At 47.9% G+C, this 27,187-nt stretch overlaps 1 protein-coding gene across 1 annotated transcript in view; it reads right to left on the bottom strand.

Moving 5' to 3' along the window:
• Positions 1-27,187, bottom strand: part of ADGRB1 (adhesion G protein-coupled receptor B1) — an 88,380-nt gene that overhangs the window by 45,521 nt on the left and 15,672 nt on the right. The window contains exons 2-5 of the mRNA XM_061994925.1: positions 20,447-20,550; positions 12,271-12,373; positions 6,407-6,557; positions 1,804-1,873 (exon numbers count right to left, since the gene is read on the bottom strand). Of these exons, the coding sequence (XP_061850909.1) occupies positions 1,804-1,873; positions 6,407-6,557; positions 12,271-12,373; positions 20,447-20,547 (425 nt within the window). The 5' untranslated portion in view covers positions 20,548-20,550. The remainder of the gene's footprint in view (positions 1-1,803; positions 1,874-6,406; positions 6,558-12,270; positions 12,374-20,446; positions 20,551-27,187) is intronic.

The following is a 27,187-nucleotide window of genomic DNA, read 5'->3' as shown; positions in this document are numbered from 1 at the left end:
TAGAATCACAGCCCCCTGCAGAAGTAGGTTAACCTAGATCAGATCACACAGGAACGTGTCCAGGTGGGTTTGGAAACCTCCAGAGAAGGAGCCTCCACACCCTCCCTGGGCAGCCTGGGCCGGGGCTCCCTCACCTCACAGTAAAACAGCTTCTCCTTATGTTTAAATGGAACTTTGGGTTTTGTTCCAGTTTCTTTCCATTACCCCTTGTCCTGTCCAGCAGGTTTTGTCATGCCTTGACACCCTTTTGGCTGCAGTCTGGGAGGGTTTGGCTCTGGGGCAGGGAGATGTTGGCATGCAATGGCCCAGGGCAGGGTGTGCATTCCTGCATGTTCCTCCGTTCCCTGCCCAGGCTCTTTTGTGTGGTCAGCATTGACACAAAACTCTGTGATGGCCCTTAAGCATTAATGGGGAGGGAGCTATGAAGCTTTTTTCACCAGTTCCCACCAGTCTCTAAAGAGGAGAGGAAGCAGACATGTTTAGGACCTCCCTCCCATTCCCTTGATGCTTATTCATTAAGAATTGTTCTCATGGACTTGGATGGAGTGAAGCATCAGAAACAGCAGACCCACAGAAAAGCTAAAGAGCTTTTAGGATCTCAGTGGCACTTCTGAAAGCCAGGCTGTGTGTTTGTTGTCCTCTTCCAAGCCACACACCAAGCACCAGATCCCTCTCAACCAGGACACACTGAAACCAAATCACCTGAGCTGGGGTAGGCAGGTCAGGACAGGTAGTCAAAACATCCTGATGCCAGCACAGGCTTCAGGAACTGTAGCTCTGGATTTGCATTGGACAAACTCACCCTCCTGAGCCCTCTGCATTGTGCAGTAATTTAGACTGCAGTGCTTTAGGCTGCAAAGCAAAGAGGGAACGCTGCTGTGCTGCTTTATGACCTTCCTGCATGCAAAATGCAAACCCTGGCCCCTTTGGTAGTGGGTGTGCAGAACCTGGTGGGAACTGAGAGAGATTCCACAGGACATTTTCTCAGTCAGCCTGTGGAACCCTCATCTGTAGCTGGCTGCATCTCCAGCTTTTTCTCTTAAACACTGCTAATGTGAGATGCAAAGCCCTGGCCAGGAAGGCTGTGGATAATGATGGGTTGCAGTAGGGAAGGGTCTGATTTATTGCTACATCAAATATTATCCTTTGCTGCCACTATGCATCGAATTTCCAAGCTATCTTTTTTCTTTAACAACACAGTGAGACAATAACATGTCCTTTTTCTGCTTTAAATTGTGCTAATGCTCAGCTCTTAGTGATTCCAACCTTGCCCTAATGTAGATTTTACCTCTGCATAGTCTTACTCTGTTATTTCTCCCCCTGTCCCATGCAAATACAAGTTTCCTAAAGGCAAATTCTGTGGAATTCAGAAAGCTTGGTTTGAAAAGCTCATTCTGGTGCCTAAACCTGAGCCAAGCCATTTGGGAAACACAGAGGCCAACCAAGCAAAACCATTAAACAGGTACATGCAAAAGCTGCTTTTAACTGTTAAACACCCTAAACTTCAAATATCCCACCTTTCCCCCTACAAACAAACTAAGATGACATAGTAGGAGGTACTTGGATCAAAGTGATGTCATATAGGCAATAGTTAAATCTAACTGGTCCCTATGAGCTCGTTTTGCTGGGAGTACACAATCCAGCTCAGATGGCTTGAGGAGGCAGGGTGGTAGGATGGTTCCTTCCTCTCTCATCATCAGTCAGCTCCTACCCTGGCTCCTGTAGGTCATTGATTGGGGTTTTTTTTTGGTGAAAAGGGTGGGAGGTGAGACAGGAGGGGAGAAGAAGAGCTCCTTTACTCACTAGTTGACGGTGCCGTACCCCTTGGCTTTAGTAAATCCCACGGAAATGGCCACCACCAAGGCAGGGAGCCCTACAGAAATGAAACAAGAGAAAACTGGTCATTTAAGCATATGTGCAGCTCTTCTCAAATGCATAATATCCCTCGTTCTTCCAGTGTTATCCCAGCACCATCTGTCCCAGGCTGGATCTTTGGCAAAGACTGAATTCGGGACCTTGGGAGCCAAAAGCGTGAACCCTCGTTATCTCTGCTAATGAAGTAAATGCCATCAACTGTAATCAGCTCATACCCTGCTGTGGTCTCAGCACTTGTGTGGGGATCAATAGCACAGGCAGGTGCATCAAACACACTTATTTTATTCTTAGATACACAGGTGTCTCCTGAAGACAGAATATTCAGCCACAACCCAGCTCAGAGAGGAGGAGTTTAAGGGCTGTGTTTGCTCTTAACATAAGGTATGATGAGCAGACAGAAAAGTGAATGGAAACTGAGTTTCCCCTTGTCTTAAACAGGTCCCCTAAGTGCTGGGCCATGATTTGTAATACAGCAGGTCCCTCTGAACAGCAATGGGGAAGAGCATGAGAACACCAGGTCTCTTTGGCCAGAGATCTGCTCTCTTGTGTGCAAGAGAGGAATAAACTAAGTTGCCCCCTAGATGAATACACTGAATTAAGAGTGTGGCATAGGATGTGCAAGTCAGTCTGTGCTTGACACTGTCACTTCAGGTGGAAAAGGGGGTAAAGCTACAGCCTTGGTCTGACTGTTAGAAGTTCTCATAAAATTAGAGCAAGGAGTCTAAAGCAAACCTGCTGCTTATTGGCCTAAAACTCACTCAAAGCTCTGAAATTGTTGGGTCCTTGAACACCTAGGCACAATTAGATCTAGCAAAAGCCACCACATCTGGCTAATAGTCTGCTGATTCTTCTCATCCTTGTCATATAAACTGCCCAAGGATCTAAGGAGGAGATTGGGTAATTTTCTGGTTCATTAGTCCCAGCCCAGCTCTCCTCTCTCCCTAAAGAAATGTCTGGATATCAGCTAGTAACATCTAGTTCTGGTCTCCATGTGGCTTTTTATAGCCCTTCTCCTTGTGACACGATGAATTAAGTTGTCTCAATGCTAAAGATGGGCAAATCCCATTAAGACTTAGCAGGATCAGTAGCCAGCTAGGATTACTGCTTCTTGACAAGGTCCCAATGCCTGTGCTGCAGAGGTCACGGCAGGTGGCTGCAGAAGAGGCTGCAGCTGGAAGTGATGTGCAGACACAGCATCCAAACAATAACTCTGCTGGCAAGGTGGGCACTCAGCAATAGAAACCATCACCAGACTGATTAACAGTGAGGGTCCACAGCCAGCTGGGAGGTATAAGGCCAATTTAGATGGATGTACAGCATTTGAGAGTTACCATAAAGGGAAGTGGTTCTCTTGTCATATGAGACTTCCAAGCACAGCTCACATCTGATCAATCCAAAACCAGCAGTGGGTTTAAAAGACCTTATCTCTCCTCTCCTCTCCTCTCCTCTCCTCTCCTCTCCTCTCCTCTCCTCTCCTCTCCTCTCCTCTCCTCTCCTCTCCTCTCCTCTCCTCTCCTCTCCTCTCCTCTCCTCTCCTCTCCTCAATTGACTATTGCTCCTCTTGCTGAGCCTCTTTCACACCTCATCTTGACATAGCCTGGGTGCTGCACTCACTGCAATGCCATCAATATGGCATCCCATGGCAAGCACACCAAGAAACCACATGTGAGAAGACTTTTCCAGGAGTATAGTTTGATGCAAGAGGCCCTTTGAAAGGGGAGAGTTGGCTAAGACTGTGCCAGAAATAGAAACTTGTTCTCTTCAAGGTGATAATTATGCAGAAACACAGACTCAGGCTGTGAACTTGTCAGTTCCCAGGGTCTGGCTCGTATGGAGCCTGGGTAGGAGCCCCAGATTGAGCTGGAAATTGATCTTTACAAGGAGCATGTCCTGAAGGTGGAAGCTATGCCATGGTAGCTAAGACAAGGAGCATTAGCTTGCATTTGCTTTCCAGGCTTGCATCAGCTTTCCAGGCAGCCACTGATGCACCACAGTCACTGTTGAGGGTTTAGGACCTTGCTGCAGAAAGGGAATTTTTCATTCTCAATTGCAAATAAATGCATTAGAAACCTGATTTGAAGAGCTTTGCACTGCCAGGTCAAAGAACCAGGACGTGTTCATCACGTCCCACTAGAAAAGGTTTGCTAATAACTATCATTACTCTGTCCAGAGTGTGGGCAGCAGGTGAAGGGAGGTTCTTCTTCCCATCTATTCTGCCCTGCTGAGGCCTCATCTGGAGTCCTGTGTCCAGTGCTGGGCTCCTCGACCCAGGAGGGACAGAGAACTGCTGGAGAGAGGCCAGCACAGGGCTCAGGGGATGATCAGGGGATTGGAGCATCTTCCTTCTGAGGAAAGGCTGCAGGACCTGAGGCTGTTTATCCTGGACAAGAGAAGGCTGAGGGGGGACAGTATCAATGCTGATCAATCCCTAAAGGATGGGTGGCCAGAGGCTGGGGCCAGTGTTTGTTGTGTGGTGGCCAGTGACAGGACAAGGGGTAATAGACATAAACTGGCACCCAGGCAGTGCCCCTTGCCCAGGAGGAGCAAGTCCTCTGGTGCTGAGGGGAGGGAGCCCTGGCCCAGGCTGCCCAGGGAGGGTGTGGAAGCTCCTGCTCAGGAGGTTTCCAACCCCAGCTGGACACGTTGCTGTGCCCCCTGAGCCAGGGGCAGCTGCTGGAGAGGTGCTGGGGCTGCAGCAGCTCTGCAGGGCCCTTCCAACTCCAACCATTCTGTGATCAGGAACAACTGAAAAGCCACTCAGAGCCTGAGCTATGGCAGCATTTAAACACCCAGTTGTGGAAAGCGTGATAGGGCTGTAAAAAAGACTGACACAATTCCTTCTTCTTTCCTGGGACTGAAGATGATGGCAGAATTGTTTCTGGGGAACATTTTGTTTGTCCTAAATAATAGCAATAATAATAATCTAAAAGTCTAATTGCTAAAACCTTTTCTTCTAGAGAGGCAAAGTTGTGTACCCAAGAGAAGAACAAAAACCCAGGGAATGAAGCTCACTGCAGCTGAAAACCACAGTAGCTACAATGAGCTACAGCTGACAGCAGCTGAGAACTTGCCAAAGACGTCTAGAACAAGGGCTTAGAGAAATGTTAACACACAAAGTGGGTAAAGGGGGAGGGAGAATCAGCCCATGACAAAGTGAATTGTGCTAATTATTTCAGATTATGCTCTTTAAAACATATTCTCAGCCTCTTTCCTCCTAGAAGTGCCATTAATCCCAGCTTTACTGCTGGAGTCTAGCAGGATGCTAAACAGCAGAAATTCCCTTGCTGCTTTAACAGGCAAGAGTGCTCTTCATTTCTTGTCCTGCCCTATTCCAAATGGTTATTATGCATCATTTATCAGCCAGTGCATCCTAGCTCAGAGATGACTACATTTTACTAGCAAATTATGCTTTTACACATGTAGGGTGGCTTGTTTTTTTGGAGTCTGTACAGACCACAAATGTGAATGTCTCCCATCCAAAATTCCCTTGGCTCACACACCCATCTGTCCCAGCTTTTACAAATCAAACCCTTTTCATTACCTAGAAAAGCTCTTAGTCTGTTCCATTAGACATTCCTGGGGTCATGGAGTGCTTGTGTAGAACCAGGTGCACGAACACACAGAGGCACAGGCAGCCTGGGCTTTGTGTGTCCATGGATAATGCTCTTACACACACACACCACCGTGTTCCAGTAACACAGTTGATTTTCTATAGTAAGCAAAAGCCAGGAGTGAAACCTTCAAGGGGTGCAGGTGCTGGAATGAGGATGGCTCTTGATGTGCCAGAACAAATCACATCAGGGTGCTTGGTGAGCATCAGAAATATCTCGCCTGGGGTGAAATGTAAGACTTCAGTAGGAAACCAAGACACTAACACAGCTCAGAAGCACAAGGCTTTCTCTCTCTCTCTTTTTTGCCTGCTCTCTTTTAAACAACTTTTTGTTCATTGCTCCTTTCAAACACACGCTTGCTATTGCTTCAGAAGCCCAGGTTACGGGTCTGTGTTTGTTTTCTACTACAGAATGCATCATTTAAGGCTAATAAATTAAACATACAGAAGAGGCAGAGGGAGAAAAATTAGTTCCAAGCATCTGCACGGGTCTCAGGGTTTATTTGTCTAGGAAAGGCCCTGCTGCCATGGAGATGGGATCTCAGAGCTAAGCTTCACTCCGGCTTGCACATGGAAGGGGGCAGCGTGACAGAGAAAAGGAGAAAGCAAGAAAGAGACCCAGACCCAGGAGATTCTCCCACTCAGCATATCCTTTGAAAGCTTAACCCCTCTTGACTCATCTGTTTTGTGTGAATCTCGGGTGCATTGGGTAGTTGGCAGGACTTAGGGCTCTGCCTCATGCTATTTTTAACCACCTCAGCCTCGATACTCCCAAAAGGGTTGCAAGCACCCTCTGCAGAGCTTTTGCAGGGCATAAGCCTCTCCTGTAGCCCAGCCCCTCTCTGCTCCACATCCTAGGGTGAGGGACAGCGTTTCCCCTCCCATCCCAGGGTAACTGCTCCTCAGAGCCAGGTTCCTCACCCCATCCGAGACACAAGAAGCGCTTGCGGATGATGCGGTTCCGTAACCGGCCCGTCACGGCCATGTAGGACTGCCAAGCCTCCGTCAGCACCCAGCAGAAAGAGGACAGGAAGAAGAAGTGCAAGAAAGCCGCCACCAGCGTGCATATCACCTGGAGAGAGGAGGAAAGCACACGTGAGAGGAGTGGTAAGTGGAGAGGGCAGCACGTAGGAGAGCAGAAGGAGCCGGGAGACGCTTCCAAACCAGGCTCTGGAAGGCGAGGCTGTGGAGATCAGGACACAGAAAGACATTTTAGCAGTTGGACCTGCTTTAGCAGGGAGGTTGGACTAGATGATCTTTAGAGGTGCTTTCCAACTCCTACCACTCTGTGATTCTGTGATGTGATCCTATGAGACAGTCTTCCCAACAAGCTCCATAGAGTCACAGCATGGTGGGGGTTGGAAGGGACCTTTAGAGCTCATCCAGTGCAACTCCCCTGCAGAAGCAGCTCCCACCTAGAGCAGCTCACACAGGAACGTGGCCAGCTGGGGCTTGAAGCCCTCCAAGGAAGGAGCCTCCACACCCTCCCTGGGCAGCCTGGGCCAGGGCTCCCTCACTCAAACACTCCAACACTTTCTCCTGATGTTTCAATGCAACTGGTTGTGTTCCAGCTTCAGCCCATCACCCCTTGTCCTGTTGCTGGATACCACAGAACAAAGTGCTGCCCCAACCTCCTGACACTAACCAGTGAGATATTTGTAACTATTAATGAGCTCTCCCCTCAGTCTCCTCTTCTCCAGACTAAACAGCCCCAGGTGCCACAGCCTTTCCTCGTATGAAAGATGCTCCAGTCCCCTCATCATCTTGGTCGTCCTGCACTGGCCTCTCTCCAACATAGCAAAGTGTTTGCTTCAAATTTACTGCATGGAAATCAACTGCTCTAAAGCATAAAGGTCTTTTCCAACCTAAATGGTTCTAAGAGCTGTAAAACAAGCCCGTGGTTAGAACTTTTGCTGAAGTCTCAGCCCATGTCCCATCCTGGTGCTCACTTGGCTTCAGCAAGGTATATCTGTTTTCCAAAGGAGCACTGGCAGGGGCTGCCCAGATGGGCTGTGGAGGCTCCTTCTCTGGAGACATCTCATGGATGAGTCCCCGTGTGCCCTGCTTAGGTGCTGCTGCTCTGGCAGGGGGGTTGCACTGGATGAGCTTCCCAGCTCTCTTCCAACCCTTAAGGTTCTGCGTGTGAACCATTGCCATGATCCTTTCAGAGCAGGACAGAGCAGTTAGTAAGCCCTGCACTAATCTCAGCTCAAAAGGTTTGGCAGCCAAGCCATAGAAATGAAATCAGAGGAAGGCAATTGAAATGGTGTCCCTGCCAGGGAAAGGATTGCTGAGAGAAAGAGTTAAGCTGTGAGAGTCGGGTGTAACTACAGCTGCCAGAGGCTGGTAAGGACTGCAAACACGAGTGGTGTGTAGTTGTCCAAAAGCATATAACTACCAGCAGTCAGGGAGAAAAAGGAAAGGGGGGTGGGGGGGGAAATAAAAGAGAAACTCCATTAGAAGGAATTTCATAATGGTGAGCTCTGCTGCTCGCTGGGGAAATCTCTCAAGGGAAAGGCAGAGAGCTTAAGCCATTTAAAATTAAACTGGGGAAAGTAGTAGCAAATGCATTATGAAGAACAATCCTGTAGTGCCAGGGAGATGGACTGGAAAGCTGACAGGCTTGTCTTTGTTTTTAACACAGCAAGGCCAAACCTTTCACTGGTGCAAATTGGTGCCGCTCTGTTTAACTCTGCCAGAGCTGTGCTTCATTCCCACCATCTGTGAGCTTGAAACTGGGAATCCATGTGCTCCAGAAGAAAACGAGGGAAAGAAACTCTCAAGGAGAAAAGGGAGCAAAGAAAAAAGAATCTGGATGGGAGATAAAATGGCTTAAGGCATTTTAGGGCAAGAGGAAGGATTATAATGAAGAATCTCTCTGCTTTGAGTTATATCAGGACACGTGGGTTGTGGGTTTATGCTCAATGAACCTTCCTCTCTTTTAATCACCCACTAGCATCTCTTAACACAGAGTTTTCATGTCTTTGATCATGATTTTATCAGATTGCTCTTGGTTCATCCACTGGCACAAATGGACATTACCAGAGGTTGTGAACAACAGCAAGGCTGTGTGTCCTCTGAGGCAGGAACTGTCGTTTTCTTCCATGGATTTGACACCAAAACCCTTTGTGTTTTGCCTCTAAACAGGTTCTGGATGACAGTTCAGCACAAATAACACAGCTCAGTATGATAATCTGGAGTAATTTTTAAGAGAATCATAAAGAGGTGGCTGCTATTCATCAGCTTACAGGCCTACATAAAACACAAACACAGGGTGCTTTCTGGGATGTGATTTAAGAGCCTGTTATATTAGAACACTCTCTTCTTTTGCCTCACATCACATACAACACTGTTCATTGTACCATTTCCATTCTGTCCTGCACCAACATGGTTCTGCTCAGTTTGCCAGCACTTTGTAAAGGTGAAAGAAAAACCTTGCTTTCCAATTTTTACACCAAAAAGGAACAATTTCTGAGCGTTTTTTTTCTCCCAGTCAGACAGTTTGGATAGAAAGGGAAGGAGAAGGGATGGAGGGAACACAACAGAACTATGCACATCTCATCTGGGCCAGTATAAACCCATTGCCTCAACTGAAAGCAGGCTGTGGGCTTGGCCAGCTGATGAGCAGGCACATATTTAGGAAGGATTTCTTTGCTGCCAGGGCTGTCAGGCATTGGAAGGGGCTGCCCAGGGAGATGCTGGAGTCACCGTCCCTGGAGGGGTTTCAGAGCTGGGTGGGTGTTGCACTGAGGGCAATGGGCTGGTGGCTGATGGGGCTGGGACAGAGGCTGCACCCCATGGGCTTAAAGGGCTCTCCCATCTGAAACCATTCCATGATTCTATATTTGCTTCTGTTACCTCTGCTGCACGTTTTCCCTTCCTCGTAAGGAATAAAAAAGACCTCCATGAAAGCCTAAGCACAGGGATACGATGTCCCAGGCTGCTGCAGAAATACCTAGCAGAGCTTGTCAGTCTGTCAAGGCCATGAGCCCTTGTTTTCCTGCAAAAGGAGATCTCTGTTTCCTTGCAGCACGTAGCCATGCCTTCCAGACATGGCCAGTTCATGCAGCATTCACTTCCTTTGTATCACGTTATAGCTGACTGCAAGTCTTTTAGCCCTTTCCCAGTCCTTTCATCTTCGAGAAGCTTAGCAAATCCAGGCGTGGAATCTTGCCTTTGAGGTTGCATGGATGGAAATCGAGGGAGAATTTGTCATTTTCATTGCAACTAGTACCACAGAAACTCTCCCAGAGTAACTGCAGTGATAAATCAATCACCAACATATTAAGACGTTCCATTATCAATAACTGAATGCGAATCAATTGCTAATTTACACTCCTTGGTCTCTCCTCTGTAGTTTCCTTCCTCTGCTCCCTGACAGAGACTGTTTACTAGATGGCTGAGCGGAAATCCAAGAATAACCTTTCTATTTATGGTGTTTCATGCATATGTATGTGCAAAGAGCTAATCTGCCTCATGCAATCCCAGCCGGGAGCTTTGAATCCCCACGAACAGCTCTGGCAGCGAACAACCCAGAGGAACGAGAGGAAAAGAGCACGAGGGAGAACCTGGGCTCATTCTGAAGGGGATGGGAGAGGGTGAAGATATCCATCTGCTGCCTAGGGTGAAGAAGGCTAATCAAAGAGAAGGTCCAGCCACGGTTGGCCACGTTAGCCATCTCTCAGTGCTTCTGTAGATGGAAAGAAACTCCTAACACACACGTGGAGTTGCAGATAACACACCCAGGGAAAGCAAGAGCTTAGCTCACCCTTTCTCCAGCTCTTGCCCTGAGAAGACTGTGTTGGCCATGAGAGAAAGCTCTGCTTTGCCAAGTTAATTTCTGAAGGGCACTTGTTTAATAGGAACAGGGCTTGCTGGCTGCATCTCCCCACACTTCTCTCCACACACCTGACTCAAGCAGCTGTAAAGCTTGCCCTAAAACATAACCTACCCCTAACCTGAAGGGCTCTTCATAGAAACGAGTCTTTGTGATTCATTAAACCCTGAGGCTTCTCTGCAGAAACGCTTCCAAAAGTGACAGCATGCTCAGGCTGCCAAAGCAGACACTCAAAAAACCTGGCTGATCACTACTTACTGTTCATTAGAAACTAAATGTTGACTTCTGATTGTGACTTTGGCAGCAGGACTAGCAGAGGACACCCCCTGCCTCACTCTTCTGCTTGGTGGAGTTGGGATGGTTGGAGCACTTGGGGAGAGGGGCAAAAGTACAACAGGGAAATACTGATGTTGAGCAGCAATTTGTTGCTCCAGATATCAACAGGGAAACTGGAAGTACTGTAGCTGGAAAATAAAATGTCACACAAATAACACACATAACTCCAGTTGGGTCTGTAACGTGGGAAGGCACATGCACCTGCAGCCAGTGCACGTGGCTTAGAAAGCCGTGGCTTGAGAGTTGGGCAGAGAGGAACCTGCTGAGGTTCAACAAGGACAAGGGCAGAGCCCTGCAGCTGGGAAGGAACAACCCCCTGCAGCAGCACAGGCTGGGGATTGACCTGCTGGAGAGCAGCTCTGCACAGACACACCTGGCAGTGCTGGGGGAGAATCAACTGCCCATGAGCAGCAACGTGGGCTCGTGGGCAAGAAGCCAATGGCAGCCTGGGGGCATTGAGGAGAGTGTGGGCAGCAGGGCCAGGGAGGTTGTGCTGCCCCTCTGCTCTGCCAGAGCTGCTGAGGCTCAGCTGGAGTCCTGTGGCCAGTGCTGGGCTGCCCAGCTCAGCAGAGACAGGGAAGTGCTGCAGAGAGGCCAGTGCAGGGCTGCCAAGGTGCTGAGGGCACTGGAGCATCTTCCTTGTGAGGAAAGGCTGTGGCACCTGGGGCTGTTCAGTCTGGAGAAGAGGAGCCTGAGCTCAGGGGGAGCTCATGAACAGTGACAAATATCTCCCTGGTGGGTGTCAGGAGGTTGGGGCAGCACTTTGTTCTCTGGTATCCAGCAACAGGACAAGGGGTGATGGGCTGAAGCTGGAACACAAACAGTTCCACTTAAACATAAGGAGAAACCATTTCACTGTGAGGTGAGGGAGCCCTGCCCAGGGAGGGTGTGGAGGCTCCTTCCTTGGAGGGCTTCAAGACCCAGCTGGACACATTCCTGTGTGAGCTGCTCTAGGTGGGAGCTGCTTCTGCAGGGAGGTTGGACTGGATGAGCTCTGAAGGTCCCTTCCAACCCCTACCATTCTATGACTCTATGTATCTCTTGCCTTTACTGCTCTAGTCACTCTGTGACCTGCAGCAAGCGCCTCCTGATGTGCACGGAGTGTCTGGCAACGCTCCCTACCCCCCCAGTAAAGGTGGATTTTGTGGCTCTGCTCATTAACATCTGCCAAGTGCTTTAAGCTCAGAGTATAAAAGTTGCTGGAGAAATAATCATAAAGCTGAGATGTTGTTTGGCTTGAGTGCTGGGGTTTGTTGGGGTTTTTTTTCCCCTAAGCCTTTCCTCAATCTGTTTTTTCGTTGCTGTGTTTTGGGGGAAAATAAAACAGTGAAAGCCTTGTAAATAACCATTTTTCTTCACTGTGTCATGTGTCAGCTACTCTAGGCAGATATTCCAAAAGATCACATTGGTTTTAATCAAAGCCCTGAGGATGCTGACAAATTATCACAGGGAGCAAATTGAAATGTGCCATTTAGTCGTGTCTTTGACAGGTCGCTCGTTAACAGATGGAGGGAAAGATGAGGCAGCGCTGCCTGAATGGATGATTTCAGTGCTAAATCAAGGGGAATGAAAAGCAAACAAACAAACAAACAAACCCCAACTCATCTCCTACCTTATTCCGGGTCTGGGTCTGTCCGATCAGGATGAGGGCGTTGGAGGAGATGATGGATAGGCAGAAGTTGATCAGAATGACGGAGCGCTCCGAGCGAATGTACCTGCAGCAAGAGAAGAGCAGGAGGGAGATGCACCCTGTTACAACTTGCATTAAGTCACCTCACCAAAAGCATCAACCAGGTGCAGGTTGCAACGGGGCAAGCTCTACAGAAGGCCATGGTAAGACATTGCCCATTTCCTGCAGATGTTCTGTGCGTTAAACAGGTAAGAACAAGGGGAAAAGGGAAGGGGAGAGCTGGGCTGTAGTGCTCAGCCCACAGGTCTCTCCATCCTCCCTCATCAGTTGCTGGAGTTAGGAGCATGAGCCAACAAACTAGGGGCCAGCCTGGTCCCTAGTCTGAGCCTCTCCTAAAACAGTAGAGTGCTGCAAGTCTTCTTCAGCTCTGCTTGAAAGGGGACTTGAAAAGGAGCTTAAAAGAAAACATACAGGCAACACATGGAAAGATTCCCAAATAAGAAGAGCCACAGGCATGCTGGCAATGAATGCAGGTTACAAAGCATGCACCTTCACAACAAAGTGTTTGTGGTTCAGCATTCCCCTTTGTTTAACCTAACAACCCCTCCTGAAGTGAGAAGTATTTGTGACTGACTTTCTTTCTTTCTCCTCCCCCTCCTCCTCCAAGGGAGAGGTTTAACACTTGCTCTAAACTAGGCCAAATACATAACTGCAGCTGTGAGCCTGGGACATTAGGGATCCGAGTTAGGAAGCTGTTGCCTTCAGCACCTCAGCAGGAGCAAGCTATTTGTCACTTCTGATTTGCAACCTGCAGCACTTGCTGCTGAGGTATGTGCACGACAATTAAGTCAGAACCACTGGCTGCAGAGGAAAATGTCTTGGGAGGCACTTTTTTTGTACCTAAAAGGGAACTGTAAAACTGCAGCTCCTCGAGGTTTGAGCCAGGATCTGGCCACACAGACATTCACACACGTGAACTACCTCAGTGAGTGGGCAAGTGCCCTGCCTGAATACCAGATGAGCAAAGAGTAGATGCTGATGCTTTTAGAAATTAGAAACAGATCTATTAATCAAGCAGCTCATCCCTGGAGGCTAAAGCAGGATTATTTTCTGTATTCCAGCACATCAGCTGTTTACATTGGGAATTTAATGTCATTACCTAATTTTCACAGGGGTTGAGTTGGTCGTGCTTTGGCTGCAGAGTTTTGTGGGCAGGATGAGTTTGGCTGCATGTGTATGTTCTGCCAAGGGTAAATCTGTGCTTTAACATCTCCTGAAGGCTGCAAAACTTTGATTTTAACCTCCCTCTTTCACCTTCAGACAAACATGAATGCTCAGGATACGCTTTCCTGGATGGAAAGAAGATACTGATGCAAAGTAGCCTGGACTTAAGTCTGTTGGAAATCTGGTCTATAGGTGGTTCTCCCTGAAACTCACCCAAACCCAGAACAGACTGCAAAATGTAGGCTTCCAGCTCTTCTAGAAACTGAGCTGGCTGCCTGCAAAACAAGCTTCTGCTTCCCTTCTTGGGCAATCTGAACCTAAATGTCCCCAATCCGTTGGGCTCAATACAACGCTGTGCATCACCTGAACCCTACCTATTTTGTGGCTGGAGCCTTCAATCTACCTCTGCTTTGATTGTGTGAAGTTAAACATTAAGTCCCCAGTCACCAGCTTCTGGGGGAAAGGGAGATTTGGACTCTCTCCTGGTGGGAATCAGATGTAGTGTAGCTGTGTAGCAACACTACGACCCAGCTGGCATTAGTGTGCACTTTGAAAGTCTCCTCTGGTCAAAACAAGTCATAATAAGTTCACCATAAGTACAAAGGGAGATAACCCATTTGCCTTCAGATTTTTTTCCCCTCCTTAAACAAGCTTCTCCTTTCTCCATGCTTCCCTTCATGCACTGAGAGTCCATCCTGTTCCCCAGAGCCCTGAACCTCCAAAGAGTGAGTCGTGGGTTTGGCAATGTGTAGAATCACAGGATCAGAATAATTTAGGTTGGAGAAAAACCTCTCAAGTTCCCAGTCTAATCCTCTGCCCCTAAAAAGGGCTGATTTCAAAGTCAGATCAGGTTTCTCAGGGGCTTGTCCAACCGAGTTTTCAGAACCACCTTTCCTGGATGACTTGTTACAGTGCTGAACTGCTCCCATGGTGAAGGATGATTTTCCCTTACACCCAGCTGGATGTTTTCCTGCTGCAGCTGGTGCCTCTAAACCTTTTTCTGTATACCTCAGCAAGCTGTCTGATCTCTCTGTGACTCCTCCTTAATAACCTCCTTTTCTCCAAGCTGACCAAGCCTTCTTCCCTCTGCCTCCTTCTAAACCTCCTTCTCCAGCTCCCTAAGCATCCACTGCACTGCTCCAATGTGCTGACATCTCTTGCTTTGGGGGAGTCCAATGTTGGGCATTCTCTTCCAGATTTGGCCTCAAGAGTATTAAGCAGGGAGGAATAATCAATTCTCTTGACCTGTTGGCTATATTCTTGACTACACAACCCAAGATAATGTTGGTGTTCATTGCTGCATGCTGCATTGGTGCAATGCTGATTCATCTCCAAATTGTTCTTCCCCAGGACCTGTGGAGGCATTCCCAAGCCCAGCCAGTCACCCAGCTCATCCTGCTCCACACAGTTATTCTGTCCCAGCTGCAAGGCTGTGCATTTACCTTTGCTGTGCCATTTCTCCAGCCCCTTATCTCCAGTGTGCTGAGGCCCTTCTGAATGGAAGTGCTGCTCTCCAGCATATCAGTGACTCCTCTCAATTTGGTATAAGCCACAAACCTACTGAAGTTGCATTTTGCCCATCATCCAGGTTATTAAAGAAGACAATACTGGCCCCAGGATCAACTCCTGATAGATGTAACTAGTAACCAGCTGTTCACCATTACCCTTTAAGGCTGCACAAACTCCATCCAGCCATTAACCCACCCCACAGTTCCCTGCTCTGGATTCAAAGACACTATGGGAAGCTGCATTAAAGGCCTTGGTAATGTCAAAATATACAGCATCCCCCTCTCTTCATTGTCCAAGTAACTAGTCATCCCATCCCAAAACACAAACAGGTCAGCCAGGCACAGTATGTCCTCAATAAATCTGCATTGTCTACTCCGAATTGCTTCCTTGTCCATCATTTTGGCCTGGAAATAACCTTTATAACTACTTGCTCTTTAATCTCCCCAGGGGCTGTGAGTAGTTTTCTGGATCCTCCTCCTTGCCCTTTTAAAAAAATGAATGTAACATTTGCCTTCTTCCAGACATCAGGATCCTCCCCAGATGATGGAAAGTGGCTCTGCTGTAACACCAGCCAGCTCCCTCAGCACTGTCAGAGAATCATAGAATGCTAGAGGTTGGAAGGGAGCTCCAGAGATGCAAATGTTACTTAAACTCTCTCTTCCTTGGTGGTGGGTAGTATTTTCTTTCCCAGATCCTTCCAGGAAGAACAGGAATTTGGGTGCCTCTGAACCAACCTTGCCAATAGAAAGAGGTGACAAAGGCATTGAGCATCTTTTTCTACTTCTTTCTCCATTAGGCTACTTCTCCATTCAACTCCGGACCAACACTAATCCTTTGGTGCTGACATACCTACAGAAACCTTTCTTGATGCCTTTCACATCCCTTACCAGTTTCAAATCCTGCTGAAGTCTGACCTTCCTAATTTAATCCTGCATTCCTTGGCAATGCTTCCAGAGTTCTCCTTGGTAGCCTGACCTGCCTACCAAACATTTCCTTGTTATTCTTCAGCTCAGTCAGAAGTTCCCTGTTCCACTAGGATGGCCTCCTGCCATACTTGCTTTTTTAACCTCCCATTTCCTCCTCTCCAGCTTCAGAGAAATAAATCCCCATTACTATCCAGACCCTCTGGTCAAAGTTCCAGATGGTTCCCAGTCAGGAACTTGTACCAGAGAGAGGAAAAACCCAGAAGTTGATGAGTTTTGCCAGAGAAGAGATTACCAGCAAAAGCAGAGCTGCTCCAAGGTGCTGCTTCACCACTGCTTGGCTGATATGTGGACTCTGCCTGCTCATTCGAGTATACTCACTGAGGAAAACCCACTGCAAGTGTAGGGAGCCTCTGCTCCAGCCTGGGTCCTGCAGGATGTGGTGAAGCCCTCTACAAACTGAGACAGATGGAGAAGGTAGGCAAACCCTTTGTCTCTCTGTCCCTATCACTCTCCCTTCCTCTTGGAAAACACTGAGTCACTCTTGCTCTCTCACCATGGGTACACACATCCTTCTCTGCACAGCCACTTACTCATCCCTGCTGCCTCCCATCAGGGCAGAGGCAGAGGTTTTAAAGCAAGTGTTAAAAGCCCCTTGAGAGCTCATTGACAACCACTAAATCAATCCTCAGGCTTGGAAGGGCAGGGAGTGAGAAAAGCTCGCATTGATATCTTTCAGGCCCTCACCCAGCTGCTGCCAGGGAGAGAGGTCTGCCGTGCCCCACATGCTGATGAGCTGGTGGAAGGGCTATTCGATAGCAAGAATTGATCTCCATGCTATGGAAAGGTCACTGACTCCAGAGGCTGTTGAACTGCAATGAGTTCAGGGATGGGGAAACACATTGGGGCACTCCTGAAACATCACCATGCTGAGGAGCTGCTGGAAAGGACTGGTACAAACCCAAGCTTAGAGGAACACCATATTAAGTCCATTTCACCTGTTCTGACCCTAAAATAGTTGTTTTTCCCCCTAGTTGTTCCCTTTCATGTCAGTTTTCAAGAGGGAAGATATTTTTCATTCCATTTCCCCCTCTTCTTCCACGTGAGTGGTGAAGCACGTGGCCCACACAGAGCTTGTGGGGTTCCACAGGAGTTGGTTCTGGGGCCAGTCTTATTCAACATATTCATCAAAGACCTGGATGAGAGGACAGAGTGTACAGAGAGCAGTTCTGCAGAGAGGGACCTGGGAGTTCTGCTGAGCAGCAAACTAAACATGACCCAGAAATGTGCCCTCGTGGCCAAGAAGACCAATGGCATCCTGGGGGGCATCAAGAAGAGTGTGGGCAGCAGGTCAAGGGAGGTTCTGATCCCTTTCTACTCTGCCCTGCTGAGGCCTCATCTGGAGTCCTGTGTCCAGTTCTGGGCTCCCCAGCTCAGGAGAGACAGGGAAGTGCTGGAGAGAGGCCAGTGCAGGGACACAAGGATTCAGAGGGGGCTGGAGTGTCTTTTTTATGCAGTGCCCGCTGCCAGGACAAGGGGTAACAGGCACAGGCTGGAACACAGGCAGTGCTCCTGGCCCAGGAGGAGCAAGTCCTTTGGTGCTGAGGGGAGGGAGCCCTGGCCCAGGCTGCCCAGGGAGGGTGTGGAGGCTCCTGCTCGGGAGGTTTCCAACCCCACTTGGACACGTTCCTGTGCCCCCTGAGCCAGGGGAAGCTGCTGGAGCAGGGGGTTGAGCTGGAGGAGCTCTAGAGCTCCCTTCCAACCCCTACCATTCTGTAATGGTATTTCCAGCTGTGACCAAGGATGCTCACTGCTGAGATGTAACAAGGTGACCCCACTTCTATGGCCCCCTGTGTCACTGACCTCTGTCAAGACTGCTAATAAGGCCAGAGATGCACCATCTGCAGCAGAGATTTTGCAGCCATCTGTCTACTGGGAACTGGAGTGAGTCCACCAACAGGCCACCAACAGCCATCAAACAGAAACAAGGTCCAGTGTTCAATGAGACTGTGCCAAGTTGGCTGGGTCTGAAGTGATGCCTCGCATCAAAAAGCTCGAGCCGTTCACGCCGATGGCTCAGGGGGTGCCACTAAGAGCCAACCATTATATGGTGGTTTTGAATTGGACTTAGAGGGTAAATTCATTTCCTCTCTGACATGCAGCCCAAAGCTGGGATCACCTCCCTTTTACTCAGACCCCCTCTTTTTTGACCATGTTCCTTTCCCTCTTGCTCCCCTGCCTTTTCTTTCTGCACCCCATGTATAAACAAACCCTAGCTGGGCAAAAATCTGGGACAGTTTCCAGACTGTCAGCCTCAGAGAGCTTATTCATCACGAGTGTTTCATCCTCAAGCTGAGTCCTCTGCATGCATGCTCCAGATGCCTTTGTCCAGAGGTCTGAATGGGAAATTTCCTGGCCAAAGCTCTGTGAAACAGCTGAGCTCTGGTGAGTGCTATCCACAAAAGCCCAGGCAGATAAGGCACGAGGAGTTTCTCCCCTGCACGGTGCAAAAGAACCATTTTGATGCTGCTCCTGTGTTTTTGCAACAACAGCTGTAATAATACTGCTGATCCCACTTGTAAGCATTCCTCCAGCTGTTGTCTATCAGACTATACAAACTCTAGGGCAAAACAAAGTGGGAGCCAGGAGATAATGTTGACTTCAATCTGACGTTCCTGAGACCATTAATAGGACAGCACATTCATGTCCAGCAGCTAGGCCTAAAATGAAAGAAAAAAAGGACACACAGAGTGCTCAGGGCTCAGCCACAGGAATGCTGTGAAGTTCAGAAAACATGGAAACATGATCTACAGAGAAGAAATGAAACAAACTCAGAGCACCAAAGAGAGATTCTAGAGATCACTTGATCATGCTTTACAAATATTTACACAGAGAGACTTAGGATAGAGAGCCCTTCAATCAAGATATAGCTGGTCTCAGGATCACTTGGAAATGCATGCCCATCCTTGGCTAGCTCAGAAGTGCCCATTCAAGCCTGCCATACACTTGTCTCCCCCTCCCCATTCATGCTCATCATTTTGGGCATAGGCATGAAACAAAGGCTGGGATGAGAAATTAAGGAGAGTGTATTTTAAACAGGGCAGGCAATTAACTTTACTGTCCTCAATAACAGTAAATATTGAGGGGCACACTCCTGGAAGAAAATACATCATGTTATTCCAATGACTCTGGCATGCCCCAAAACTGATTCAACCTCAGGTCTCAACTTGGGTTTCAGATCCTGAACTTGTTTCTGATAGGAAAGAGAAGGTGAGGCTCGAACACTCGCTCTTTACTCTTCCATCCTAACTTTCCACTTGATCCTGACACCAGTGACACCAGTAAGTCACCTACCAGCGCTGCTCAGTGCTGCCCAGCCTGAGGAACAGCAGGAGAGGACAAGGACTTGAGCACATCCAATGATACCCCAGGCACGGAAAAACCTGAGTTCTAGATAAATGTTATCATGATCAGTCTTGAGCTCGTAGCACTTGCCATCATTCACTAGCCACTAATGCACTGTCACAGTATCAACAAAGAAAAGATGCATTTTTGCTCATGTTTCTTACTTTGCTTTCTCATTTCTTTCCTCTGTCAGAGGGTAGAAAGAGTTACCTCAGTTCACAGCTCTAAACTTCAGTTCAGAACTTCAGAACTTCCTTCCTGCTAAAAAGAATCACTTGAAGAAGAGCCTAGTTCTGGGGTTTCTTTTTCTTTGTTTCATTTAGCTTACAGTCATGTTTGCCATGGGTTTAGGAAAGGCATGGGTCTCAGTTCCATGCAGTATAGGAGGAAGATCCCTTGCACACCTCAGGTCCTGCAGCTTATACAGTCCAGCTAAACATATCTAACACAGGCCTGAGCCAATGTGGGCCTTTGTTCAATCAAACTTTACTATAAAATCACTTCAGCCTCTATAAATGATACCATTTAAGGTTCCACCTGACCTGCTTATAGGTCTACAGGAGCTCTTTGCACCGGGATGTACTGAGGAATCCCATATGCATCTGAAGCTAAAGGCAAAACAGCCAAGAGGTTGGGGATTTATTTAGGTATGGAATATCCTCAAGCTCCTGAAAAGTGCTGCCAGTTCCTCAGGCCAGATGTTTTCATAAAGGACAGGGGATGTTTTGATGCTACCAAAGACCCAAGTGGGAATACCTTGGAGCAATCTGCCTTCCAGGAGGCAGTGCACATCCACTTCTCCACCAAAGAGGGTTCTTGGGCTGTATGAAGGCATCCAAAACAGCACAAGGCTTTTGAGAATGGAACAATGCCACTACATGGGGTCAGGGCACTTATTTCACTGTACTGATTTCTCTGGCACTAGAAGGAAAACTAAGCCACCGTAATGACTTTTCGCAGGACCCAGTCGATACCAAATGGCTCTTCCTCAGGCCCCAGACACCCAAAACCAGAGAGCAAAAGCACCAGGATCCATGTAGATCAAGTGTTACAGTTAATTTCCCCCCCACAAGAAGAGAAGAGAATGAAAGCCATACCTCCAAACAGAGACATAAATGATAATCAACAGCAAAAGGGTCAGCGAAGATACTCCACAGCCTACAATTAACGTGACAGAAGGGACCAGCACCTTTTCCATGTTCTGAAAGAGACAAAAGTAAGGCATTAAAAGAAACATGAAGATGCTGCTCAGCAAATGCTACCAGCTTGATTTCATGGCAACAACTTTCCTCTTAATTGCCTGTGTGTCAAATCACTTGACCTTTACATCGCACCGCACAAAGAAATCTAGAGAAAAGAGCACCAGGATCTATTTCTGGTTGACTCAGCCTATTTTTTTGGACACTATTCTGTTCCCACATCCACCAGTGTTAGGTCTGGGTAACAACTTGGATATTCATGGTGAGAGGAGAGTGTAAAAGGTGTGGGCTGCAAGAACTGCATCAGGTCATTCCTATCCAGTGTGAAGCTCTGAGGGTAATTGATGAGGCAACAGCAGAAGGCAGTGCCTACACCACAACAATTACAAATGCACTCTGAAAAGAGGGTGGAAATCTTCCATGGACTACAAACATCCATCTGGAAAAGGAGGAGGTGAAGCAAGCAAAGAAAAAAACCAGGTTGTATATCCTCCCCAGGGAGCCAGCATCCAGTCACACCATCCATCACTCCTCTTACACTACCACACCAGGCATTTCTTCATATGCAGGGATCCTTACTGGAAACAATCTGGTGTGGAATGGTTCTGCTCTCCTGCCTAAACACAAAAGCTGATCATCAGCTCGTGCAATGTCAAGAACAAACACACGTGCTGTAACGTCTCCTAATCAAGCTCTCTGCAGTCACTGGGACTAACCCTGCAACTAGCCAACCTCAGATTAATATCACTAAACTCCCCCTGTTCTCAGCTTAGAGCCAGGCTCTGGATCCCACTCAGTTTTCCCTGTTGTGGGGGCATTTTTTTGCCAGACTGTTTCTCATTTCCACCTCAGTGGCCTCTGTTGGCAGGAAGGCAGAGAAGCAGAGACCCACCATGCAGCAGACAGACGAGAACCCTCTATTTAGTGCTATCAGGCAGCACACAGAGGTGTGGGAGCACAGTCAAGGTTGTCATTAGACTGGCACAGTACCAACACCTATCTCTGCAGCCCTGGAGATGAGATGGTTTCTGACACAGAAAGGGCTTAATGTAGGAAAGGGGGAAAAAAAGCAATTCCACATGAATTTAGGAATGGAATGGGCAGCCCTCTAAGGAATTGTCTACACTGTTCTGTTGGCAGGCATGAGCCTGTTCAACCTGAACCTCCAATCAGAGCATCACCACAGAGCTGAGGTTGCTGCAGCTCTGTTCCAAGCTACCAAGCTTTCTGCAAAGTGAAATACATTCAGCAAGGTTCAGTGCTGTGCTCACATGGAGTCTGGCCAGCTCAACACATGGGTAAAGCAAGCATGTGCCCATTGACTCAAACCCCACAATCGATACAGGTTTACTCCACAGAACCCACCACAAAGCAGAGATAAACAACCCTAATACACAGGCACCTGAGATGAATTGTCCCCTGAAGGGCTTGGGAAGATGCTTCTTACTTGCATATTTTGATCAAAAGCACCTCTCACATTTTGAATCTCTTTGGGGGGAATCAAAGAGGACAAAACCTCTCCCCACACTGCTGTAGTGAACCCCACAAGAAACACTGGGAAGGCTGGTACAAGAGTTTAAAGGATCTGGGACTAAATTTAGTGACACATTCCATGGCTTCAACACCCAACTGCCTTACATGCCCAAAGGAATACAGGTTGATTGAGGGATCTTTACTGGATGCAGACCAGCTATAGACTGGAAGCCAAACTGCACTGCAGTGTGATGCCACCCCTCTGCAATATCCCCTCTCTACTGACCATAATGCTACTGAAACAGGAGGCTTAGGGCTCTCCAAAACTACACCATAGATTCTGATTCAACTTTGATTGAATCTTGGATTTCCAGCAATATCTTCATCCTTTTTAGCTACCAGCAATTGTGCAGCAACTGCAAGAACAGCACTGCACTGAGCCTCACCAACCCATCCAGCAAGGTCCTACATCTCCATCCACCTAGAGCTTCCCAAAATGCTCATGGAAAATGTTTCAGCTCACACATGGATTCCTGTGTAGTGGTTTTGTCTGGGCCAGGTTTTGGTGGCTGGAGGCTACAGGGGTGGCTTCTTTAAACAAAGATCTGTCAGAAGTTTCCCCTGTAGCTGACAGGACTGATAACAGTCAGTTCTGAGATGGACCCACCATGGGGGGAGCCACGCTGGAGAAGTTGGTGAGGGACTGTGTCCCATGGGAAGGACCCCACAGTGTAGCAGTGGGAAGTGTGAGGAGCCCTCAGCCTGAGAAGAAGCAGCAGCAAAGTCCCTTTGTAATGAACTGACCTCAACCCCCATCCCCTGTGCTGCTGGGGGGGAAGGAGGGGGAGTCCTGGGAAGAGGAGAGGTGGGGGGAGGTGTTTTTAAGACAGTTTTATTTCTCATCTCCCTGTTCTGATTGTTCATCAACAAATCAAACCATTCCTCCCCAAGCTGAGTCTGGTGTGCCCATGATGCTCATTGCTGAGTGACCTCCCTGTCCTTATCTTGACTCACAAGCCTCATTATATTTCTCTCTCCCTTGTCCAGTTTAAGAGGGGGAGTGACAGAATGACTCGGTGGGCATCTGGCACTCAGATGTGGCTGAAGCATCCTGCTCTAAACTTCTACAGTGACTCGGATCACTGCAATGTTTACCATCAACCATTCTATGAACTCACATGACTATATTCCCACCCTGAGGATTTACTCCTGCCAAATATTTGGGAAAGGTAAGAAGCAGGTTTTTTTGGGGAACTAGGTAAGCATAAAAAAAAATGAATTCAATGAAAATATCAAAGTTTTGATTCATCTTCCATCAAACAAAGATGAAATTGGACATATTCCAGGCACTGTGAGTGCAGAAAATAGCTCATCCTCCTCCTTATAAATTGAAATGTGGAAGGGACTTTCCTCTGGGAACAGAAGCCTCTGATTTAGTCAGGCATCGGGGTGGTATGTGGGGGAGAGAAATACAACCTCCACTCTACAGCTACAGCTTCTCCCTTTGCCACTTTGGTTTCTCCCCCTGCACATCCCAGGTGGGCAACAGTCTTGTCCCACCCCAGGGATGTATGGATGTGATAAATGCATTGTGAAGTACAAGCTACTCCAACATGGACTCTCTCCTTGCTCACTCACTCCCTGCTTGCTCCCCACCCTTTTTCTGTCCCTGCTCTCCCCTTAGGGCAATACGAGTTCACATCGCACAAATGGCAGCCTGGGATGAGCATCGATTGTGACATTTGATTTAAGTAGGTCTCATTTCACTGACTTTTCATGGGTAACTGGATAAAAGTGGGGGAGGAGCTCCATTAAAGCAAAAAAAAAGCCTGACATATAACCCATTCCTAAACCATCTGAGAGCAACCCAAAGAAATGGAGTTTGGATTTGGTGAGATGAGCACAACACATCCCTACATCTCCAACACAGTGACTCAAACTCACATCCCTCCATCCCCAACATCCTCAGCGTCTTTCACTCCCTTCCCTATCCTTTTTCCCACATCACCCATAACCCTGTCTTAGACCCTTCACCAGCTTAGTAAGAAGTTGTATGTGCTGCACCATTCCTAGTTTGCTTATTGAGCAAAGCCGTGGAGCTGAGGTGCTGAGGGGTTGTGGGTTAGTGGTGGCCATGGCAATGTGAGGTGAGGAGTTGGACTTGATGATCTTAAAGGTCTTTTCCAACCCAAATGATCACAACACTGGATAATCATAAAAAACCATGGGCTGCAATAAGAAGAGGGAGCTCACTCCTTTGGGAATCATAACTCCTAAAGGCTTAGACCCATGTAGTGTAGGATTCTGCTTTCTCTCTTCATTACTAAGGTTTATCTGTCCTCCCTCTCTTCCTTTCTCCTTCCCCCACTTCTTCCCTTTGGCAAATGAAGCATCATTTGCTTTACTTTTTCTGACTAATTAAACCCCCTGACAGAAGGTGGTCGGATGCTGTAGGATCTGAGGCTTGCAAGGGAAATTTCCTCAGAGGAGAATGAGGGGGTAAAGCAAGGCTGGTTTAAAAAGTAGTGATGCCAAGAGAAAACCACTAAGGCATTCTCAAGGTAAAGGAAAAATAAGTCCTACTGGAGTATCCCAACACTTTGCCAAGGAGCAAACTAGTTGTATGCAAAAGACAGGCCAGGAATTAGGTTTACACCTGCTTGGACTCAGCATCTCCCCATGTCTGCTGATGGATGCCAGCCAGAAGCCCCCTAAAACACCCGTGAAGCTGTGGAACCTGGAAAGAAAACCTTATCCTGGGCCAAGCAGGAACAGAGTGGGTCATTATGAGTCCCAAGTCACCGAGCATGGAAAGGGAGGAGAGAAGCAATCAATGACATCAGCCAGGATGGAAATAACGAGTGCTACTGCCTGAGGCTGCTTCCTATCCTATCACCTCACTGCTCTGCCTAGCAGGGCAGAAGGACACTCCTCTATTTCTTTACAATTTCACTTTGCTTCCTTCTTTTTCTGTTCTGTTTCCTTCTCTTCCTTTCCCCCTGATCTTTTTTTTTCCCTCCCCTTTGTTGTCTCTCCTCTCTTCCTTTGGCCATTTTCCATGACATATTTTGCCATTTATTCTTGCTCTTAATGCATCACTTTGGCTCTCACCTTTTCATTCTCTGCATTTTTCTCCCTTTCCTTCTCTTTCTGCAGAACACCGTGAAAAGCGACTTGATTCGAGTCATGCTTGTTCCATTACCCTGCTCTGGCTCCAGGGTCAAACAGGCTCCAATTAGAACAAAAGTATTTCTTATTGCCATGCAGTTTGCCTGAGACCTTACAAGCAAGCTGTTCTTTTCCCCATCCTCCTGCATACTGAGAAAGGCTGAACAGTGTCTTTCTAGGTGCAACGTCACACTAATAAAGTCAACAAACTATTAAATCCTTTCTTTTGCTCCCAAATGAAACACAGGTCTATGAGGTTGGGATTTGGGGTGATGGGCTTTGTTTGGTTCTAGAAATGTGTTTGTTACTCAGAATGGTTGCCTTGAGCTTGACTTTCTGCACCTTTGAAACTAAAGACTCATGAAGTCACAGAATCAGAGAGTTACGAGGGTTGGAAGGGAGCTGGGAAGCTCACCCAGTGCAACCCCCCTGCCAGAGCAGCAGCACCTAGAGCAGGGCACACAGGGACTCATCCAGCTGGGTTGGGATGTCTCCAGAGAAGGAGCCTCCACAGCCCATCTGGGCAGCCCCTGCCAGTGCTCCCTCACCTAACAGGGAACAAATTCTTCCTTGTGTTGCTTTGGAACCTCTTATGCTCCAGCTTACACCCATTTCCCCGTGTCCTATCATTGGCCATCACTGAGAAGAGCCAGTGAATTACAGAAGCACTGGTCACAAGAGATACCTAGAGCTTTCTAATCCAATTTACTACATGGAGCAAGACTATCACTAACATCAGGTGAGGCTGGCCATGGTTTTGTTAGATGAGTCAAAGGTGGAGAGCTCCCATCCCTCTGGTGACCATTCCACATCACTCTCCTGGAGAGAAGAGTTTTTCCTAAGGCCACCCATGAACTTCCCAAGCCACAGTTTGTTGTTTTTCCCTTTGATAAATCATTAGGGACAAGTGAGAGGAATTTGGTTTTATACTTTCTCTAACTGCCCCACTGATACCTGTAGGTTGGGATTAGGTTGCCCCTTACATTCACCTTGGCAAGACCAAGCTAGTCCAGCTCCCTCTATCTCTCTATTTCATGAATTCAAAGTAACTCATCCCACTCTTCTGACAAAGAACTGAAGCAGGTGGGTGTGATTTACTCCAAGAACTGCTCAAAAACCACTTTCCTGTGCCACCAGCCTAAAGGCTTTTTTGATCCACATTGTATTGATTTTGTTGCTGGTTGGACAACTCCTGTCAAAGCAGAGACACAGTTGTTAAAGTCACTGGAAAATAATGCTTTTACCAGTACTCACAAAAGTGAACAGCTTTCTAAACAAAAAGGTGTATGTTGGTGCTGTAAGAAAACAACTGAGGAGGGCTGAATGACCAAGAGGTGAATGTGCTCTTGTTATCTGCCCAAAAGAACCCTGTTGGGGTTTTTTAACCCCAATTTTTAGGCTCAGGCCATTTGTATATACACATATATATTGCAGTGGTATGGTAAAGCACCAGCCCTGTACCCTACTCCAATACAACCATGGGACAGAAAGGACAGCAGTCACCCCCAAGGGCAGAAATCCACAGCAGTGTACAGTATCTTTAAGGGGCTTTGGTAATGACTGATGCTGTGACACCTTCAGTTGGGTGAGAACCAAGCTCTTGACACCCAGCTGACAGTGCTGCCACTGGCCTGTGTGTCCATCCCTGGGCACTCTGCAGAGGCAAGAGGAGCTAAGCCTTGCACTTGGCTGCAGAAGGAGTGATTTTGAGGCATGCAAGGAGCAGACCCACTGAATAAAAAGGTGCTGTCCATAGCATCAGATTTGTTTTGGTTGGAAAACACCTTTAAGATCATGGAGTCTAAGCCCTCCCCTCACAGTGCCATGGCCACCAGTGACTCACATCCCTCAGCAGCTCAGCTCAACAGCTTTGGGAGCCCTCCAGGGCTGGGCACTCCCCCAGCTCCCTGGGCAGCCTGGCACAGGGGCTGACACCCCTCTCAGGGAAACAGCTCTGCCTCAGCTCCAGCCTCAACCTCTCCTGGGACAACTTGAGGC

Source organism: Colius striatus, chromosome 4 (genome assembly GCF_028858725.1).
Source record: "Colius striatus isolate bColStr4 chromosome 4, bColStr4.1.hap1, whole genome shotgun sequence".
Taxonomy (NCBI): domain Eukaryota; kingdom Metazoa; phylum Chordata; class Aves; order Coliiformes; family Coliidae; genus Colius; species Colius striatus.
This window is presented reverse-complemented; position numbering and strand designations above follow the sequence as displayed.